We start from the raw sequence: 22,477 nt of genomic DNA, 5'->3' as shown, positions 1-22,477 counted from the left end.
CCCAGGTACACAAATGATACACGGCTGGTGTGACCAGAAAACAGCAACTGACCAAACCCTGAAGCAACAGGGCAGAAAATAAAACCTCTTTATTCCACCTAAACACATTTACAACCCTTACAAGACTAATTAGAAAACAAACAGGGAAAACTCAAAGGACAATCAATTACCAGAACAGAAAACTAAGCATAAACAATTCAGGCCTTTATCTGCATGTGTGATTTTAACACAATTGCATTTACCAAAAGCACATGGGACAGAAATGGTTGCATGGCTGCAGCTTTAACATGAACCATAAGCAGCTCAAAACTACCACATTTAAACAGAGCAGCCACACAATTCTGATGGAAACCTGGCTGAACACCAGACCCAAGCAGAAACACTAGAGAGAGTGCAGGGAGCACTTAATTCAGAGTAAGGAGTAGCTTTCCCATTCAGTTCTATGCAGATAAATCTTTTTGTCTCTCTTCACCACCTTACAAATCAAGGCTACCTTGCCATATCTGGAGTCCATTGCACACCTTAAGTGGCAGCTGTATGTTCCCAGCACTCTGTTGCTTAGTGGCACAATGCTCACTTAGGAACTCAGCAAAAAGGACAGATGAAACCTACAAAACTGGTTTAGAGCAGAGTGAAATGTGGCAAAGTATGAACAAAACACGTGCTTAAATCTGCAGAGATCAAGGCAGAGCAACAGCTCTCCACAACACCTGAGCTCCACATCCACTTGTATTATGCTCAAAACAGCCACAACGTGCATCAACATAGGCAGGATCAGAATCCCAGGATGGGTCAGGTGAAGAGGGACCACAGTGCCTCAGTCCAACCACCCCAGAGCACACAGCACAGATTGTATCCAGCTGGTTCTGAACATCTCCAGAAAGGGAAACTTCACAGCCTCTCTAGACAAACTGTTTCAAGAAGTTTTTCCTCCTGTCCAGGTGGAATCAATTCCTGCCTGTTTATCTTGTGCCATGGCTGGGCCCCCTGGAACAGAACCTGGTCCCTGCAGACAGGGACACCTGGGCTGAGGGCCGCTCTGGAGGATGAACAGTCCCAGCTCCCTCAGCCTTTCCTGGGCACAGAGATGCTCCAGGCCCTTCTTCATCTCTGCAGTCATCACTGGCCCTGCTCCAGGAGCTCCCTATTCCTCCTGTCCTGATGATCCCAGAACTGGACACAGCACTCCAGATGTGCCTCCCAGGGATCAGCAGAGGGGCAGGATTCCCTCCCCAACCTTTTGGGAATGCTCTTCTAAAGCATCCCAGGTCCCATCAGCCTTCCTGGCCTCCCACAGCACTGCTGGTCAGGGATACCTTGGTGTTCAGTAGGATCGCCAGGACCTTCTCCGCAGAGCTGATATCCAGCAGGTTGGCAGGAGAAGTCTATGGAGAATGAGGGCACCACCCCAAACCTCCTGAGGAGGTTCCTTGGCTGCTGAGGAGTCTGTAGGAGGGAGAAACAGTACAGCTCCAGTGTGTGAGGGGACACCAAGTAACAGGTGACAAGGACCAAGCTTTCCTTTTAATCCCCATCCTCACACATGGAAGAGAATCAAAGAACAGGGTACACTTTCCACTACTGTTCTTCTATAATAATCACTTTGTAGGCTGCTCCAAAGCAACAGAGCTCAAAGCTGGGGATTTTTAAGTAAAATGTGATAAAGAGGACCTAAATCTGTTCCATGATGTTACTATGCAACATTCAAACTGCACCCTTTTCTGATATGTCTTTCAAATAAATCCAGTTTCAAAGAAAATTCCAGGTATCAAGCAATTACTTATTACTTACAGTTCTTCAAGGCACTTCAGTGAATCCTGGGAGAGACTCTGTTTGCTAAGGAATGCAGAACACTTCCCTTATGGCAAAATTCTTTCAGACAAAGAAACTGCTGCAGGCTAGAGAATACAAATCATCCCAGCTCATCAAAAGGATTTTTTGTAAAGCAAATTATTCTTCATTAATTATTACCTTATATACATTAAACATTTTAGCAGCTGTTTCACACAAATTTATGTCTCTTGAGCTGATATTCAGCCCTACGAAATAACACAAAATAAATGATGCATAATTGTAAAGGTCACCTTCTCCCATACACTTTTCAGGAACCTCCAGTCAAAAACCAAGGACTTCAGTAAATCCTTCAAAAATCCTAAGTCAGAAATTTATATTTTCCAGAAGTTCAAAAGCATTTTAAGCTACCAAGTGGGACTGGGCACCAAAAAGCCTTTTAATATTTTAGAATAAAAACACCTCCCAATAATTAAAAAGTTAAAGTTGAGTTAAAGTAATTCAGGCCTGCCTCACTCTCCATCAGACATCAACTTCGTGATGAAGAAGAACAAACTCCTCAAGTCTTTGCATATTTAAAATTCTTATATAACTTTCTTTTAACAAGCCATGATCCTCAAGTCTGGCTTCTCTTTTACTGCTATGCTGAATATATTCTTTCCCTTTTTAAACTGTTTTCTAAACAATATAGTTCTTCAAAAGACTAGAAGTTCCAGACAGTTTGGTTCTTCAATGATGAACCAAAAATCGTATTTTTAATCTATTAAAGAAAATCCTGGAAAACTGTATTAATAAGGCACTTATATGCAATCCAAAAATTAAAAAATAATAAATATAGGATTAGAGAATAACGTAAGACATCATCTTGGTTCATCTTCCACAAATACAAATTAAAACAAGTTTTAAACACTGCTTGACTATGGAAAAAAAAAGCTTCTATACTCTGGGGCCTCTCAGAAGAAGCAGAAAACATCACAGAACTGAAGCTGTAACACAAAGGAAGAGGTTAATTTAATGAGGAGTTATATATTAAAAAGCAGCTAGTAACGATTATTAGGTGCTCTGTGACAAGAAACTTCCACGTCACTCACTGAATTCTGCATTCCTAGTAGGAATTAGGTCCATTTATTCCTAAACAATTCATTGGAGCACTGGGTCTTCAATGGCAAGGTGGGAAATGCTTCTTTAAACTCAGAGATCTCATTTCAATCAAACCCTTAATCGTGTTTGAAAAGGGGGAGAAAGATTAAGAAATAAGACATGGATCAAGTTTCTGTACATTGGCTGAAATTTCATGTTCCATAAAAGCTGTCAACCAGCTTTACTGAAATAAGTGATTTTAATTACACTTGACAACCCTAAAACTGCTGTCTTATTTGCTAAAGTCCTGTTCAACATCAGCTACCAAAAGAAAATCAATATTTCAACTCATTCTTTTTCTCCTGGCATTGATTCACCTGCAAAGTAGATGGAAAGCAGCATTTTTGTAGGGGAGCTGCTGAGAGAAATATCTAGAAGGCACAACATAGTAACTTCCACATATGCAAGTAGATTGACATCTAGTGTAAAAACATTGAACTACAAAGCCATATGAACAAGGATTAATTTAAAATATATTTTTTTAAATGACAAAATAATCAAATCCTCCAAATACAAGGACCTTTTTTAAATAGCTACACAGAGCCAAAAACATTGTACCAGTGACTGAGGAAATCAGCTTCCAGCAAAGGAGAAACAAGATGTCAGCAGTGAATCAGAACAGCAAATGAAAAAAATCAGAAATTAAGTGTGTCAGGGAGAACAAGGAAGAGGAACACAGGCCAGCTGGTCCAGGAGAAGCTTTCCACCTCTGGATAAGGTGAAGTGAAGAGCTAGAGAGAAAGATAGAATGCTTGCATGGTTTAATTTTAGAATTTATGACTGAAAGATATCTTGGATACTCCCATTTCTGTACTGCAGGCCCAGAGTCTGATGAGGAGAGGTTTAAGCAGTCTCTAATCAACTGTATTCTTTAACACAATGAACAGGGAAAGAAAGTGTGTATGTTGTAGAAAAGATAAATAAAGGGCTTTTCAAAGTCATTTCAATGAAGCTTGACCCCTTGTATCAGCATCACGATCCTAGAATTTCACATATTAAATATAGTTGGGCAAATATGTTTTCATTCCTTTCAAAGGAATACATTTCAAAAAAATTTCAAGAGTTTGTCACCTTTTTACTCTGTCCAGTATTGGTGGCATTGGCAGAAATTTTGGACCTCACCATATTTTCCTGGCTATTTCAGCCCTCTTTTCAGGTTCCTGCCTGTTATAATGTCACAAAATAAGTATCTAAAAAGTGGTATATTAAAAGCTGAGAGACAAGCATCCAAACAATTCCCGACTCATTCACAACTCATTTTCCATAATAATATTAGGACATCTCTGTGTCAAACCAAATGACTGTGTCCTGATACCCTATTGCCCTGAGTGATAGTGAAGGTTTTTTTTAAAAGTAAAAATAATTCCTCAGCTTGCCACTGACCCAATGTGTTAATCATTACACAACTGACAGTTTGTGCTGTTGCAGATACGACCCAAAGGTACTTTTGACTCAGGAAAACTCAGGACTCCAGGGAACCTCTGCACGATGAGTCAGAAGTGAGCCATGGCTTTGGGATAAACTCTGGAAATGGCAAATACAGCTGGAGAAATGAAACAAGGGCTGCTCCCAGGGCCAGTTTTGCAAGGGCACGGGAGTGAGCTCCACTCTGAACCAGTACAGTTACTCCTGACAGTAACAACACTGTACACTCCAGGTCAGCTGGAAAATGGTTCCTTGGCACCTCTTAAACCCTACAGAGTTCTGATGGGAAAGCTAAGGAGAATTTGCTCAGTCCCAAAGACCCTACCAATCTCAAATACATCCAGTTTTGTCCTCGAGCTAAGGATTTGCAGAAACTGCAAGCAGGTAGAACCCAAGGAAAAAAAAAATCCAAATGTTGTCCATTTTTTGTTTTGGGCTTGAAATCTAACAACACGAAACTAACTGGAGAAATGCCCAGCAGAGTTCTGTGACTACCCCCAAGTAACTACTGCAGAAACACATTGAAAACAAAGGCAAGTTACATGGGTTTGGAACAAAACACTTGATCTGTTTTCCTTGAGTGTCTGAATTACGTTTTACATCCCTACCTGCTAAGATATAAAACCTCCACAGTCCAAAGACACACTGCAGGAAATGATCCATCACTGATTCAGGATCTGCTTTTTCTCATTTGTCATCAGTATCACACTGGGTCTGATAAAAAAAGGTAAAACTTAAATATATCATGGCCTTACTTGAACATAATTGGGGTATTTTAAAACATTTTTTTAATTAGGAGAACTAGACACCAAAGCAGCAAAGTGTGCAATGAACCTGAACAGAGGAAGAAATACCTGAAAATTATTCTTAATACTCTTACTATCTCCTTTTCACTAAGGATTAGTAATAATCCCTCATGTTCAGTTTTTTTAATCAACTGCCAAAAAATCATGAGACCAGCTGAAATCTGAGATCATTACACCAAAATTCAGATGTGTTCCTGCCTTTGGGTTTTGGCATTATCTCAACAATGCAATATGGAAGGCTACAAACCTCTATTTAAAACAGAATTTCAATTCCTAAAGAGTAGTTTTGTACCAAGGCCTTGGGCCTTGAGCACAGAACATCAAGTATTGTCACTTGTTGGAATCTGTGGTATTGGTGATTCCGAGATTGTAGAAAGTCTCTGTCTTTCTGCCCCGTTGCCAAAGAAGAAGCCATAATTCGTCTGTGCTGTTTTCAAGGTTGTTTATTCTTGCTTATCTCTAACATGTTCTGCTGCCCTGCCGCAGGTCTGTCCTGCAGGGCAGCATGTGGGGCTCTGCCCCTCAGTGGGATGTTACAAACATTATATACCAGAAACTACGTGTACTATATTTACAATAATGTGCCAATATCTATCATTTACGTTAAACAGCGTGTCCCCAGCCTAAACCAATAGAAAAATGCCAACACTACAGTGAAACATGGAGGCCATGAAGAAGGAGGAAAAGGACAAGACAAACCCAATTCCTCCATCTTGTCCCCTCTGAACCCCTAATCTAGAAACCTAAAATTTGACTTTTGCACCCGTGCCACATTTAATTATTACTCTTATCAAACACTCAGAGCTTGTAATTCATCCTGTAAGATTGAAAACCCCTCTCCATGGACAGAGATCACAGACAGTGTCTCTCGGGGCTCTGTACAGGGGGGTTCCTGACCCCTGCCAGGGTCCCAGACCTGCCAGGGCAGCCAGAGGGAAGCCCTGGATTCCCACAGTCACTAACGTTTAATTAGCAATGCAGTCAATCAAGATGCTACCACTGAGTTATTAATGAATAAAATATTATTGGTGTGCCTGAAAACAGATTTAAAACCACGTTCCCCATAATTAGCTAAAACTAACCTCCCTTTCAAGAATTTTTTTATTTAGCAACTGATATACACCAGAAGTTATTTCCTAGAACAACAGCCCTCTTGTCATAATTTCTCTAAGTTATAAACCTATCTCCCAGAGGAATTTAATTTTTAACCTTTCTTAAAAAATCTTTTCATCAAGACCCATATGATTTGAAAACCCCCTTCCTGAGGCTTTATTTTTTATTCATCACTAGACAGCTTAAATGTCATCAAGACTGAATTTCTTTGTCATCCAGTCACTCTGCCACACTACAGTGGTATAAAATAACCAGAACTTCAACTTAAATTGCCACCAGAGGATCTTGCTTCCTGTCAAGCTGGAATGGAGCTAGGACACAATAGTGCTCCTGGATTTCAGTGTCTGCTGGTGTCAAGACAGCTGCTCTTCCCTCTTTTGCAGAGGGAAAGAATCACCAACAAAAATGTAAGTACCTGGCTGTCCTGCCCATCTTATTGTTTTTTGAGCTGGTTACAGAACCAGAATTAATATTTTCTTTTATCCAGTATTTAGAGTACTTCACCTAATTCCTTCCTCTTCAGCAAATCCGAGGATCGCTGTATAAAAGCCATATAGATGATACTCTGCTCTTGCCTAGACTAGGGGGCAAACGTATCACAGTCCTTCCATTTTGTTCTCCTGTATTTAGATGTGACCTTGAGATGAATTCCAAAATTCCACTCGCATGTTCCCTGCTGATCCACTAAGAGCAGGGAGGCTGAGAACAGGGTTACCAACCACAGAGCTCCAAACAATTGGCAGCAACACTCCCTGGAAATGGACTATGTTCCACCCTTGGGCAGCCCGTGGCACCTGTGTCCTTTCCACACCAGCTTCCACTGGAGGATTTGCCCAATCTTGTGACCAGCACAACATGCCCATTCTTTATTTTGAGAGTGTGGATCAGAGAACTTATTCCTACCTAAAGACAGGTGTTCACAATTAACACTTGCTGCATACCAGGTGTAACTTCACTGGCATCAACACATCATTGACTACAGACTCTCTGTCCTTTCCCACTTCGTCCTCTGAGGTCCTCTCTAACAACAGCCACAATAAACAGCTGCCTGCCAGGAAAACCACCCTGCAAACAAACACTTGGCTGCCCTGGACAGTACCCCATATAACCCAAGAGGCTGCACAGTCCCTGCCTTCTGTGCTCTGGCACATCCATTCCTGCTATTCACTGGAAACACTGGAATAGGCAGCACAGATCATCTGGCCCAGAACAAAGAATATTCTATTTCTGTCCAGTCCCCCACGTCTCAAAGCACACACTGTGAATTAAACAAGCCAGAGGAGTGAGGGAAGTGCTTCCCATAACAAGTCAGGGAGATATGCACAGGCACAATCCCACTAAAGGCACATGGACTCTGCACTCAGCCTCAGGTGAAGGTCATCCTTCTGGAAAGCCACATCAGCTGGAAAAACATTTATAGAATTTCAGGAAGTTCTATTTTCAAACCCATGGTAACACAGACCTCTTTTAGGCCTTTCTATAGGAGTCACATTCTCTGTGAGTTTGTCCCCTTGGGAGAAGACAAATTTCCATCCAGGACTCCAACTAAAGCCATTAAGTTCATTTTTTATCTCCATTTGGGAAGATAATTAGGAAGAGGAGAGCTAATAACACAGAGTGATTTCCTTAGGGCAAAAGCATTGGGCAGGTCTCCAGCAAGAAGGATTTTTTAGCACAGGTCACAGCACCATCCCAGAGCTCCAGCATCTCCTCCCACATCAAGCCCACATGGCCAGGTGACATTTTAAGTCCCAGGCACCTCTGCTACCACAACACCGTTTCATGCCTGAGCCCCATGTGCTCCAGACTTGGCAATTCCCAGGTCTCCAGCAGGCATGGCTTGCATGTCTGACAACTACAAAACTCAAGATGATTTTTAATTCTATTTAACAACACCAAGCAAAATATTTAGCATTTCTCAGAACATGTGACTCAGTAAATACCAAGGTTGTCAGCCTTCCACAAGTTCCTATTATTCCAAACCAGAAACATCCCATTTGGTATTAGCTAAAATATTAAACCAGATGCCAAGTTGAATAGATTTTTGTTAGCCTGCATAACTGTAACTAAACTCAGGTAAAACAGCAGCTTTCAAATGAGAATACTACACAGTTTTAATAAAATACTGCAGGTCTGGGTTTTTTTAATGTCCATCTCCGGGTCCACCAGCCTTCCAAAATTTGCTGTGTGTAGTCAGAGCGCATGGCAGAGAAATCCTGCTGCTGTTCTGGTCCTACACCCTCTAAAAGGATAATGAAGACAGCATCACATTTCAGAAGAGATTTCCCGGATGCCTGCTGAGCTGACCTTGTTTACCAAGAACTCACTGAAATGATTAATTGCTTGTATGTTCCACTCCACACTGCATTTCTGCCCATACTATCCATATGGACATGAGCCAGAATGAAAATTTCTATGTAATTATCCAATTAATTATTATTAATGCTAGCATTTAACAATAACACCAAAAAAAAAAAAAGAAAAAAAAAAGAAGCCAGCTGGGATGTAACAATTGCTTCACTTCTGGTGTGTGAGAACTACAAAAAATACATGTTTGTATGTTTGTATTTTATAGCTACTAACAAGGAACGTTGAACAGTTTAACAGTTTTGTTTTGTTTTAAACTACAGAACCAGAAGAGCAAAGAGCAGAGTGGTGAAGGGAAGAGGGAACAACTTGACTCCAGAGTCAGCACCAGAATTTCTGTGCAATTGAGCCAATTAGCTCCCCTCAGTACTAATTTACAAATGGAAACCTATAGCACATTCTCATTCTCTGGCTCTACTCCTTAATTTTACTATCTGTTTCTTGGTAGTAGGAATTTCATGTTGATAACGCAGAATGAGGTCCTGACTGACTCCAGCCTATCAGGATTTTTTTCATTGAACATTTTGAGATTAGAAAGATGGATTTCTTCTGGACCTGTCAAGAAAGCAACAGCTCCATCTGGGCCAGAAGAATCACAATAATGCAGCTGCAGGGCTTGCAGCAGTCCAAAAGCAGTTACTGAAAATTAAACAAGCACATAATACACCCTGAAATTCTGGACAGTGATTCACAGACATTAGTTCCCAACAATTTACAACAACAACAATCCTAGGAACAAACTCTGTTGCAAGGATTAGCATAGGACTGGATATCAACACTCCCACGCTGCCTCTCAGCTCCATCACAAATTTGCCATAAGAGACTGGACTGTACTGACTCTGGTCTGTGCCCTAGTTCCTCCACGTCCAGCATGGGAATAATCCATGTGTAACTACTCACCAAAATTATCTTCAATTTTATTCACATTTGCACTACGAATTTTTTTAAAAGTGTTTACCAAATTTTGTCTAAGCTCTCATTCCAAATTTAGGTAGCCCCTTCATGGCTCTCAATTTCAGGTCCACTACAGTGCCAAAAAACAAATATGAATTCGGGTATTTGAAGTTGCACTGCATTGCTGCTGATTTGGCATTTAGGACATCACAGACTGCAGTAAGAGCATCAACCACCCCAGGCTGGGTAACAGCAGGTCCTGGCAGCTGAACTTGACACAAAACTGCTGAAGTGTTTTGAGAGCTGGACAAGACAAATATGGAAAACACAGAAATCCATTAGATCTTGATCACATCCCAGCCAAAGCCTTTTAAAACACAGGTAGACACAAGGAGTGATGCTTGTGATGAATAGCAATGGTGTTTCCCCATCCCTGAGGTGGAGTGACACTGCTCAAACACTTTTCCAGGAAAGCAGGGAGCAGCACAGACAACAGAAATCTGCAGCAGCAGCAAAATTCCATCTCTGTGTGTACTTCGAACCAGAGGCAGGTTACAGGTGTTACTCCCTGGAAAACTGATTTCCTGTAGGTTGAACAGATTCACCTCCAAAAAGAACTGAATTTGCAGTTTGCTGGGAGTCTCCACTCCAACAAAGGAGCCCTGCAGCCTTCTGACTGCCAAGGAAGATCTCCATTCCAGGCTCCAGCTCCTGGATCCACAGCCTGGAAAAGTAGGGCAGGTCAGGGAGATCTGAAACTGGCTGCGGGCAACTGCTTTTTTCCACCCCTCCTATAATACTCAGCCAAGCATTTTCCTAAACCCTTGAAATTTACCCTGCAAATCACCAACCATCTAAAATTAAAAATTATTTTAAACCTATCCAGACCAACACGGGGATAGAATTGTGCTGCCTGAAAAGTTCCTAGCACTGACATTAAAATCTGGTTTCAATTAAGGGTTTTTATTATAAAGCGAGCAGCGACAGAAGTTCAGGATCAGCATTGACAGTGTTATGGTTTCAGCTGAGCTCCTCTACGGTACACCAAACCAGCTCAGATCCAGGAGTATGATGAATGAAACATCATTAAACAACTGCTGGGAGATCTGCAAACAGGAATGGATTGGGATTTTGCTCCAAATGGGTTTGTTTTCTAGAACACATTAAAATTCTACAGCTCTAGAGTGTAAAAAAGGGAAGGAAAACTCCTTGCCCAGGATCCTCTCTGACCAGAATGTCCACTGGGTATTCAAGGAAACTGCCCAAACTGAGTATCAGCTGCTCAGTTTTAAATCAGGGATTTAATGCCTGATATTTTTTTTTTTCTACGTTAAAAACTCTGCCTTCTCCCCACCCCCATGAAGTTCTGAACACTTGGCAGCCTGATTTCCTTTGTTCCTTTAGCAGCAGGAAGAGCCCAGAGCACCACAAGAGCAGAGCACAAATGTGAACACCAGTGGAAAGCACTAAAGGTACACAAGCAGAGCATTCATGATAGATGAGCCCAGTCAGCTGTTTCACCCCAGCTAGGGAAAAAACATCTCCAAGAAAACCAGCTTTGAAAAGAAAGCTTCTCATCCAGTCACAGAGTGACTACAGTAAATCAACTGGAGAGCAAAAGTCTGACAGACCAAGGACTTCTCCAAGTGATTCTCTCTAGAGAGACTTCAGGATCCCCCTTCAGAGGGGCCACATAAAGACAAAGACACCAAAACTAATATTAACTCTGCAGGATAGCTAGTGACATCCAGCACAGTTCAAGATAAGCATCTCAGGGCACCATCTTAAACAAATAAACACTATTTCTGTGGAGAGTCCGACCAGGGAGTGAGGGAGGGAGGAACTGGGGAAAAAGAACAAGGTAAAATTGAGTTATATAATTAAGTTACCCAGAGCGACTTTTTTTTTTTCCCTACTGCTGCAATGCTCCTATAGCGGCTGAGGGAAGAGCAGCATCAGAAGCAATTTTGATTTTTTTTTGCTGCTGGCAAATGGTGTATCTCAAGTACATGAGTGTGAAACAATCATTTTTTATAAAAATATGGTAAATAAACTGAACACAGCTTGCCAATGAACCTAAGCAGAATAGCAGTAATTAGGGAATAAAACAAAACATCAACAGGCTTCAGAGATCTTTCCCCATAAAAGCTGGAAGTAGCTTCCTCTCCCTTTCTGGCTAACACCGCACAAGGAATAAAGATTTTGCTGACAGTCCTACATTCACCTGGCTAAGGAAGTGCTGAAATCTCAGAGAAGATACTTTTCACCACCACAACGTTGATAAGGTCAGCAGCAGCAAGACCCATGATTTCTGCATAATTACCCCAGCAAATTCAGAACTGAATCCGCCTCCTCAGCACAGGGCTCCTGGTTAAGTCTGCCAAATGTTTTCCATTTGGGATACACCCTGGCATTCCTGTGGGAGAGCTCCTGCTGTAGTACACACAAGATTTAATACCCTGGAAAACATTCCCTCCTGACTTCCTACCAGAAGCAGCTTCACCTGAATACCTGCCCATTTGTGGCACCCTTTTTGGGGACAGTAGCAGCATCTCCACAGAGATCTTGTCATCCTCACATTATGCAAGTCTAATATTAGTTTAATGTTGCTTTCTCCTGTGGATTACAAACACTAATCTCTATACCTAGAATAACACTCTTCAGACAGAAAAATGGTCCTAACAGTCTTGTTCCCTGATCAAGAATTTTCAAATATCAGCACACCAAAAGGAAAGCAAAAAAATTGCAGTTCTGAAGTTGTTCTTTAAGAGTCACATGAGTTAGTTTGTATTTTCAGAACTTGTTTGAAGCATCACATCCAGAGTAGATTTCCAGGAAACCAACACTAAGTACATGTTTTTATTGATAATTACCTTTGTTGCCGAAGATCTATTTTTGACTATGTGCACAGTTAACCACCCTGCTAAACTAAATAACAAAAGCCATTAAAAATCCTAGTTTAAGCTGAATTTTACTCATTAATGTCTCTCTAAGTGTTGTGGTGGAGCACTAAAGACATATTAAATGCTTTATTCAGCACAAAAAGCCAAATTAATGGCACTGAACTGCACCACATCCTACTGCATCAGCAATAACAGAACACTTTCACTTTGGAAATAAAAAAGCATTACATGTGGCTAAAAATTAAAAAATATCAGCATTAAAGAATGCATAAATGTGCAAATGAACAAAAAGCTCCCAACAGAAATCATGCATTACATCAGAAATTTTATCTTGAAATCAGTCTCCCACAAAGCTCAACCAATCCATCATAGAACAGTTATTATGGTTAAGACTAATTTTGAGCCAAAAGAAGCTTGACTTCCCAGTGTGGAAGAAAGGCACATGAGTCCTAATTATGCAGTAAAATGTCTAAATAGACTGTTCAAACAACAGGTCAACTTGTCGGTGTTTACAGTACAATCCAATAAAGCCTTGAAATCCTTCCTGCTTCTAACTGTTGCAGCTGGGATGTTGGAATTGAGTGTTCTCAGAGATACCCATCAGCAAAGCCAATAAAAGTCTGCAATTCCATAGGAAACTCCCCCTTGGTTCCTAGCTCTGTTAAAGGACTTGGGAGCATCAAGGCAGCATCCACCAGAGACAGGAGAAAAGTGAACTATCTTGCCCAACATCCCATTCTGAGCTTTCCAAGACAATGCAAACATTAACACTGCTTAGTCTAGAGCCAAAATCCAAGAAATTCAGACCTGTTTACATGCAGAAATATCTGGTAAATGCTCTATAAACAAAAACACTTCAGTGATAAAAAGAACTGGAAGCAGATACTTAATAAAGAATTCCAATTCCACAGAGCTACTATAAAAAAGACTCTACAAGGTCATTCAAGGCAGCTATTTTTATACTAGAGCAGAAGAAACAGGGGTGTGGAAATTTTTTTTTTTTTTTTTTTTTTTTGGCACTATTCTATATCCAGAAAGACTCAAGCATGGCTAAAAGCTTTTGTGGTTTAAGGCATTGCAGGGAATAAGCACATCCACCATAGTGGAAAGCAGAGGAGCCACGCTAGGAGGCCACTGCTATTTCTGGCTGTCACTGGTGGGCTGGGTGACCTTCAGGGCACAGGGACATCTCTTCCCTCAGCCCCTGGGGGCACACAGGGAAAACAGCCTTTTCCTGAGCTCCAGGGGAATTCCCTTAGGACACTGCACAAGATGAGCCACTGGGCCTCTGGGTTTCTGCTGGAAGCACATGCAGCTCTCCTTCAGCTAAACAGCTCACTCATTTTAATCTCAGTAACTAAAAGCTCCATGTTCTGACTTACCTGACCCGTTCCTTGGCTTTTAAAGAGAGTACAGTTCTACAACAAATTAATAAGTTCATTCATCTAATTTCATATTATTAAAAAAACTCAAAGAACAAGGTTTACTCCTGTTTCTCCCAGGCCATCATCAATAACAGTTCAGTAAATTTCACTTACAGGACCAATAACTACAATAATTCCCAATTTAGACTGTCAATTTTAAGCAATAAATAATTATAAAAAAGAAATTAATACCTCAAACATTTAATATGAAAAGAGAATCACTCTTACCATTTTATTACCCACAAAAGTTAGAGCCTAATTTAGTTTTCCAGTATACACTAGTCTTACCTTTAAACAAAAATTATAATCAAACATTAAAAACTTAATCTTATTATTGCAGCTACACCGAATTATAAAATTCCCATCATATTTTCCTGTCAATTGCTATTGATTCACTGAAACACTGTAAATCACCTTCAGCAGTGATTAATGTAAAAACTGTTCTTTATTACCATCATAAATGAGACCAAATCTAACACGTCTCACCAGTTTGCATTTTAACAAAGTTTAAAAAATATTTAAAAACGTGATTTTCATTTCCTCTGCCCTTTCTCCAAAATCTGTCACTGTCAGCTTCCCAAAGAACAGCATATCCCAGGAGTATTTCAGCCATCCTTGCTGGGGCACATCTCTGCCTCACCGACAAGTCCATGTGCAAATAAGGATTCTTCTCCTAAACAACACTTCTAGTTTGAGCAAAATACTTTTAAAAAATATCCTTTTAAAATGGAAAAAAATCTCAAAACATTTACTAAAATCTGTTCATTTTATAACTAAACATCAATTGGGTATTAAGATCTAGACTTTTTTTCCCCACAGGTATTTTTAGTAGCATTTAGTTCCATTTAAGGGCTATTCTCTGCAACCAATTAAAAATTATATTGGGGAAAAAGGTATTTATTCAAAGTCACTTGGTAGAGACCAGAACCTTGGCTACACCTGATTACTGAAACAATGACAAATATGATAATAACAGAGTTTCATTCTCCTCTTCCACATGGTAAAAATCTAGATTTTTTCTATGCATTTATACACTAGAGTAATTTAAGTCTTGTGTCAGTTAAATCTTAATTCTTCTTGACTTACTTTGGTAATAAAAATTACAACATTCAAATGAAATTAGTATTAGTTTCCTAATTAAAACCCTTTTCCAAGACAAGCCATCTATATTTAGAACTCTGACTTTCTCTAGAGACAGGAAGAACACTCACTGTGCTTGTGCCTAAAAAATATCCTAAGATTTCACATTTTCAAGCCTGATTTGAAACCTTGGAATTTTTGAGTAAATTCTGAATTTGGCACTCTACAAAGACTCTTATCTTCCCTTTTTAATGGATAACGAAGCAATTTGTCACTGAAGTTCAAAAAAAGTTCTCCCAGAAAAGCAACTTCCAGCCCGTCAGTGCTGGTTGCTATGGCAACAGCCACCATGACTACACAGGCCCCAACCTTATTTAATGGATAATATGGAAGAAATAGCACAAGATAATATAATGAAAAATCCTGTGGTGTGAGTATTCCTGGAAAAAAATTAAATAAAACAAAGGACTACACTCCTCTACCCCATTTTTTATCATCAGTTCATACCTTGACTGGCAATAAAAAGCCTCCACTTTACCATAAAATCTTATTATGTTTCAGAAATGGTGCAGCTCTGCGTCTCTTGGGACTTGACAGGTAAAACTCTCTGAAAATGGGCTTTTATTATCTAAGGATAAGGGGTGTGATCTGTGTAGAGCAGAAGCAGCAAAGGGAACAGGACTATAAAATACAGTGAGGAAAAAGATGGATTCTACCATAACAGTCTAAAAATAGATTTCCTGCAAACAGAGCATGAATGGTTGAGGATCTTCAGAACTAACAGCTCCATCTAGAGTTAAAAACCAAGGGATACCAAAACACCCTCTAAATCATTCTCCAAGATCCTCCAATTTAAAAATTTGCTTTAAAATACCTCACATAAAAGTCACCCAATCCCTGAGACCCTAAAGGCTTTCATTAAAATCACTGAATGCAAAATTGAAAGGAAAATATCTGAAAGTGCTCATCTATCCCTTGGGTTTCCTGCAGCTCAGTTGCATTCCGACTGCAATCTGAGGCTTGGGGAGGTTGGTACATTCTGCCAGTTTTCAGTAGGATCAAGATTTTAGCACCACAGAATACTAAGGAATCAGTCTCCCAGCACTTGCAAAGAAATTCATACCCATGTTCAACACTAAATGAATGGTCCAATCAGGGATATGACTTCCTGCACATGCAGCAGTTCCCAGGCCCCAGCTGCTCATACTTATTTAAAATTTAACACAGCTTTCTGCAAAGGCAGGAGGCTCCTGCTCAGCTGTTTGCTCCAGAGCTAACTATTTTCATGGCACCTCCCAAAGTAACCCAGCATGACTACATTTGATGTCTGCTCATCCTCTTGTTCCTCCTAAGTTATATCTTACCTTGCAAACTGCATTAAAAAAAAAATTATATAAAGCCAATGCTTGTGAGGTTGAGCATGCACTGGATATATTGTGGCTGGGCCTCCCAATATAATTACTGATAAAAAAATAAAATAAAAAAGTGCAGAAAATGGGGAGCTGCTGGAAAACCACGGCGTTAGAGATCTGCTGCATTCCTGCTCCAGAACAAAGGCGGGCTTTGTTAGTCACTCCATGCTTCTGGCAACACTGGAGAGCCTCATGGGCGTTTTCCCCACATTTTTTACACTTTCCCTCTCCTTACTGTACTCTCAATCCCTTATTCCTCTTTCTCCCTCTTACACTGTTTTGCCTATTTACATGTAGGACACCTGTACTTTCCAATGGCATCCCTACTCATTTTAGTCCATGTTCCTGATTCTATTAAGCACCATAAAAAGATAAATATTGTTTAGGACAGACCAAAACACCTTTACTACTTCCCCCTAAAGTACATTAACATTAGAAAGCCAGAACCAGTAAAACAACTGACAAATTTTATTACCATCACCATGTGATTTTTAAGCTGTTCTGTGCTTCATGTTTAATTGAAAAACTGGGGCAAGTGTGGAAATACTGGTCTAAATGACACCGCACAAACTGTTCTGGAAAGATTCCACAGGGTAACAAACATCACCAGGAAGCTTTCTTGAAATATTTGACTATTGATTCATGAACTTCTTCCTCTGCAGACTGGTTTCCTTGACCATGCAGGAGCTACAATTTTTTAACAAGTGTCATCACAGTGTCTTTAAGTCCTGAAAAGCTAAAACACAAACCAGAACACGCACAGGCAGTTGGTAATGGAATTTTTTCCTGGTGATTTATCACATATGGAATACAAATACATGTTTAGGGTTATTGGTTAGTATCAATTTCCTACAGTGGAAGTAATCCTCATTTTGTTGTTTTGGTTTTTAAAAATAGCATTTTAAATAACATTTAAATCTGAGAACACAGTCTAATGAATTCATTATTAAAAAATGCTGAAAAAGCCTTTCAGAACCTCAAAATCATTTTGATCCATGACTCACTAGTACCAGCAGAGAGAAATAAGGGTCTTTCAAAGGAGCAATTTACACAAAAGAGATCCCTTTTCACATGCAACTTCACCAAGTTAATGACAGAAATTAACTCACTGCCTTTTCCATACACTGGAGAGCACAGATAGCATAAGGAAACTGTTTCCTATTTCAGAATTCTACTCCAGGACCCCAAATTTAATAATACATGGGTCAAAAACCACCCTTTGACTTCACATTGCCACATTATTCCCACATCAGAGGAACACATTGATTTCCAACATGAAATAAAGGAGCAACAACCAAAACCAACTTTTTATTTCTTCTGGATTTGTGTTTTTAAACTAAAAAGTAGGATAATCAACAGAAAACAAACCCTGGTTTCTCACGTGGTCAGTTTCATGTTCCAAGTTAAATAAAAATATGGCACCAACACAGAAATTTACAAAATATGAAGACCTCTGGATATTAACAAACTCTTACAAAAAGTGTAAATTTGATACAAGAAAATGCCTGATATTTCTCTGGCTTTGCAAATGTTTTGCAGCCTGAGACAAGCAACCTCGTGTTAAGCACAAAACCAAAGAAAATGACTGGAAATAATTTAAATCTCCTGACTAGAATGTGCAACAATTTTGTGTGCACAAAGCCAACTTCTCTTCATCCAAGTTCAGTTTTGAAGCAACTCCTGTATGAGAAAGTGTTGGCAGAATGTGCACTGCTAATTTCCCATCTAGAAAAGGAAAGTTCTGCCCTCACTCATTCTTTGTTGATAGAACAAACCCCTGAAGGATTTTTTTAAAGTTCCCAACAATCTCCCTGTACACACTTGCAAAAAATGATAGCTGGAAGTAACTCAATCAGGCTTTGTGTTTTTCCAGACATCATTTCCTCAGTGATAGCTTTAAGCTCCTGGAAACTGTAAATCTCATAATGAAAATTATTACCCATTCTTTAAAAGACACCAAAATACTTCACAACTCATTTCCAAATGGCAGAGACTGCAAGCCTTGGCTATAATGTGTATTTATGTACAAGGAGGTTATTTTAAATCAGAAAAAAAGCATAGTATTTAAACCAAGTATCCTTTAAACTATTTTTTAAGCACAGACTAAGAAAGCATTTCAAGAAGTTCTTCTATTTTTTCTAACAAGAGAAGTTTTGATGAATTAAAAAACAGATTTTTAGTCACATGAATAAAGACTTTCTTTTCATTTCACAAAAAATGAGGATGTTAAGGAAATATATTAACAAACTGTGTGACACTAGAAATGAAAACACAGTATTTTTCAAGATTAAAGACTTGTTCACAGCTTGAAGAATGCAACTCCTTACCTCCAAAGCTGAATGAAAACACTGTTACATTACTGACACACAGATCTACTTGTCACTTTGCATTAAAAACACTTTTGTAAATTACTTTAATGAGAGTAAGGAGGAAAAAAAAACTAACACAGAAATACTTACATTTCATTCACTTTCTCTTCTGGGCCCTGAACTTGGCCTGTCACAGTTCCTTGGCTGGTATTTTTAACCCAGCCAACCACTCCTAATTTCTTCGCTTCCTGTTCTGTGTACTGATTTGGGAAATAATGAAAGAGGACAGTCAGTACCAGCACAGACACCACAGACAGAATACTTAATCCCTCACCTGCATTTGCCCAGCTGTAAAAACTACACTTAAAAATTAAAAATCCAAGAGTGATGCTCATCCTCAGACATTCAGATGTTCCTGGCAGCTCTGGCGTTCCAGAAGCCACAGCTCATTTTCCAAAAAGAACAAGATTTTGATAACAAAGGACTCTACTAATCCCACACCATTCCCTTGTACTTGCTTTATTCCTTTCCATAGCTTCTATCACTGCTCATTTGACCCTTCAATCACCAGCTTTTAAACTCATTAAATCTGCTACATGTACAAACTTCCCAGTTCCCTTTCAAATCCTTTCCACCTGACTTTCATCTTTTAAATCCTACCCCCAGCTGCTACATTTCTACTGACAAACAACAGCACAGGCCATAATCTAATAGCTAGAAAAAGACAAGCATATTTCTGCAATACCTAAAAATTATGGTTTCCCAGCCATGCAGTTGTGATGAAATTCAGAAATATCAAGAGATAAACTTCAGGTCTGTATGACACATTACAAAAGACAAAATGTGCTTTGGGGTGATGTAGCCAATGAAAAAGTGGTGCTAACTATGAAGAGGTTTTCCAAGGTGATTATGAGCAACTTCTCCAAACTAATTTGCCCAAAAGCACAGTACTGCAGCTGCAAATCTCCTCAGTACTGCAGAGCAGCTCAGGACTGGAACTGAGCTGTGCATTCACACAGCTTCAGGTCAGCTCAAAACAAGGTACAGCAAGCTTGGACTTACCCTTTAATCTTGATAGAATAACTAAATTCAAGGCAAACTCCACCGCAGACATCTGTTCATTTCCACTTAGCATTATTTCAAAATATAAACTTTACATAAAATCTCTCAAGTTTAATATTAAGCATGGGGCATTACTTTGAGACAAAAACACTATTCTTAGTTGAATTATGTTTTGTGAGTTTCTGTGAAATGCAAAACCACCTGGTGCACTTCAGAGCTGCTGGAGTCCCTTGTTCAGGGTATGAGCCACAAAGTGCTTATTTGCAGCACATTTTTTCCCACATTTTTCCACAGTAACCTTCCTTAAATACAGGTACTGAGTTGCCATTTGAAAAATTAAACTCAAACACCTTGTTTCATATTTAACCTTTCTAAATATTAAGGTATTAAAACATTCCTGTGGCTGTTACATCACAAGTAATCCAAACTACAATCTACGCAAGCAACACGTTATTAAGCTTCTAAAAATCTATTTTAATATAAAACAATTTAAAGTCTACTCAGAATATATAACCATCCAACCAAAGGCTGGATATGTTTACACTCCACAGACCTGCTGCCTTATTTTTAGCTCTGGAAACATTACACCATAAAATAGCTAGCAAATCCAGCATTGCCTTACCATCCTGAAACAAACACCTAAAAAAAAAAGAAAAAAAATATTAAAAGTTCTGTGAAAGCATATCACCCGTAGGAATTTCAGTTAATATAAAGGAGAAATGATGTGCATATAAGTCACCCCGTGGTGTTTTACTACGGCAATTTCAGTGATGTTAATATTACAGAACAGGACTTGTGTTTGAGCCTTCCCTTCGTCACACGATTATGGTATTCACACAATATATATGTATGAATATGTATTTGTATTTAGGCGGTAATGAAAACGCCGCAGTGTGTGAATGGGAAGGACCGGAGAGGCATTTCCACACAACCGCGCTGACAGCACCCACAAGTGCAAGTGCGCGGAATGGGTACTACTTTGGACAGAGCAGCCTGTGCTCCTGTGGGAGCCGAGCCTTAGGGAGGGGGACTATTTACAACTATTTAAAATTTTAAAACAAATAAACAAACACCACACAACAACAAAAAAAAAACTTTCCCATCCCTCTAGGAACTCGACGGCGGCTCCCGCCTCCCCTCAGGCCTCTCCCACCCCGCGCACGCGCGGTGGCGCCACCACCTCAGCGCGGCGCCCCTCTCCCGGCAGCCCCCCTCAGGCCCCCATTACCTTGCACCCGCCCGAACACTTCGTAATCCACGGATTTGAGTGCGCCGGAGGCTTTGCCCAGGGCGGACATGGCAGCAGCGAAGGAAGAGCCGCTGCGGCGGCCGCTGGTGCGCCACGAACCAGCAGCGCCCGGACGGGAGCGCGAGAGGCTCAAGTTTACCGCGTAAGCGGCCGCCTCACGTGCGGATGGGGCGGGCACGGAGCCCTGAGGAGAGCTGCGAGTGCGAGGGGAGAACAGCCGACAGCGGCGGGTGGAAACATCGCTCTTCCCGTGAGGGGAAGCACAGCTGATAGCGAGGGGTGACACAGCTCTCCCTGCAAGGGAAAACATCGCTGCTTCTGTGAGGGGAGAACAGCTGACAGCGAGGGGTCACACAGCTCTCCCTGCAAGGGAAAACATCGCTTCTTCTGTGAGGGAAGAGCGCCCAAGCCCGAGGGCGGGAAACGCCCCATGATCCCGAGGGCTGGAAAACGCTCCCGCCGTGAGGGACGCGGCTCCGCATCCCTAAGGGGCGGCTCCTACAGAGCCCTCACAAGGGGTTATTCCCATCTCTGTTTCAGATTAGAAATATGTTCAGAGAGCAGCCGTCCAAACGGCACCATCTCCTCCTCCAAGACTGGTGCTGCCACATACACACCTGGAGTCGCCAGCATCCACGGCACAGGTGAGCAGCATTAGTCTTTCCCAGGCATTTTTAGGAATCATTGAAAACAAAGTGTGTTCCTTACATTGCTGAACTGAGGTAATTTTGCCTGGTGAGGTAGAAAATTAGGTCATTGGAAACTAAAGCATAAGAAAAAACCCTCAAATTTGTCTTGAGCATCCCTCCCTGAATGAGGCTGAGTGACCAACTTACATCTCCAATCTCCACATGACTTAAAAAACTTCACCCGGAGTTTGAACAGACCATTTCTCCCGCTGCTGTGCTGGGGCAAATGCCAGACTCCTCAGCTGGAGCAGCAGACCCCAGAGAAAACAATCTCATTCCATGCAAGCAATTCATCCAGCTTTCAGCAGTATCTAGTAGTGCTTATGTTCTCATTAGAACACCTTTCCAAAACTGTCATAATGAGATTTTTTTTTTTTTTGTCTATATGCTACAGATAAAAAAACAAGTCAACAATTGATTATTTAGTCGATTGAGTCTCCAGCAACACACCACAAAGGTTTTCCTCTGGTGTATTCTACGTTTTCTTGAAGTTTAAGTTTCCCCCCACTGTATTTGCTTTTTTTTAAAAAGAAACAAAACTTTTCAGGCCAAATTCTACATTAGAAATAGTATTTATTCAGCCTTAGAAGATGAACTCTGCTCTCACTCACCAACAGATAAAGGTCAGTTAACAGTAACTTTACAATAAGAATTAAAATAATTTTATTTGCTCTCTCCATGAAGTAATTTCCATCTACATGCACCTTGTGTTCTATAGTAATACAATATAACCTGAGTTGTTCATAGGTTTGGATATTAAGACTACAGGGAGGTTCAAAATAAAGTCCTAGAAAAGTAACAAAATTATATTTC

The 22,477-nt window shown here is 40.3% G+C and overlaps 1 protein-coding gene across 3 annotated transcripts in view; it reads right to left on the bottom strand.

Moving 5' to 3' along the window:
- Positions 1–21,156, bottom strand: part of ACYP2 (acylphosphatase 2) — a 33,504-nt gene extending 12,348 nt beyond the window's left edge. Inside the window, exons 1-4 of one of the 3 annotated variants that reach the window (XR_012055195.1) lie at positions 20,955–21,156; positions 20,349–20,365; positions 18,815–18,924; positions 1,317–1,446 (exon numbers count right to left, since the gene is read on the bottom strand). Coding sequence is in view for 2 of the 3 variants with exons in the window: in XM_002199671.7 (XP_002199707.1) it covers positions 18,815–18,924; positions 20,349–20,365; positions 20,955–21,024 (197 nt within the window). In the remaining variant the exon portion in view is untranslated. Of the gene's footprint in view, positions 1–1,316; positions 1,447–18,814; positions 18,925–20,279; positions 20,366–20,954 lie in introns of those variants that run through there. The other 2 variants (XM_002199671.7, XM_041715323.2) reach the window with 2 other exon arrangements.
- Positions 21,157–22,477: the final 1,321 nt, after the last annotated feature.

Source organism: Taeniopygia guttata, chromosome 3 (assembly GCF_048771995.1).
Source record: "Taeniopygia guttata chromosome 3, bTaeGut7.mat, whole genome shotgun sequence".
Taxonomy (NCBI): Eukaryota; Metazoa; Chordata; class Aves; order Passeriformes; family Estrildidae; genus Taeniopygia; species Taeniopygia guttata.
This window is presented reverse-complemented; position numbering and strand designations above follow the sequence as displayed.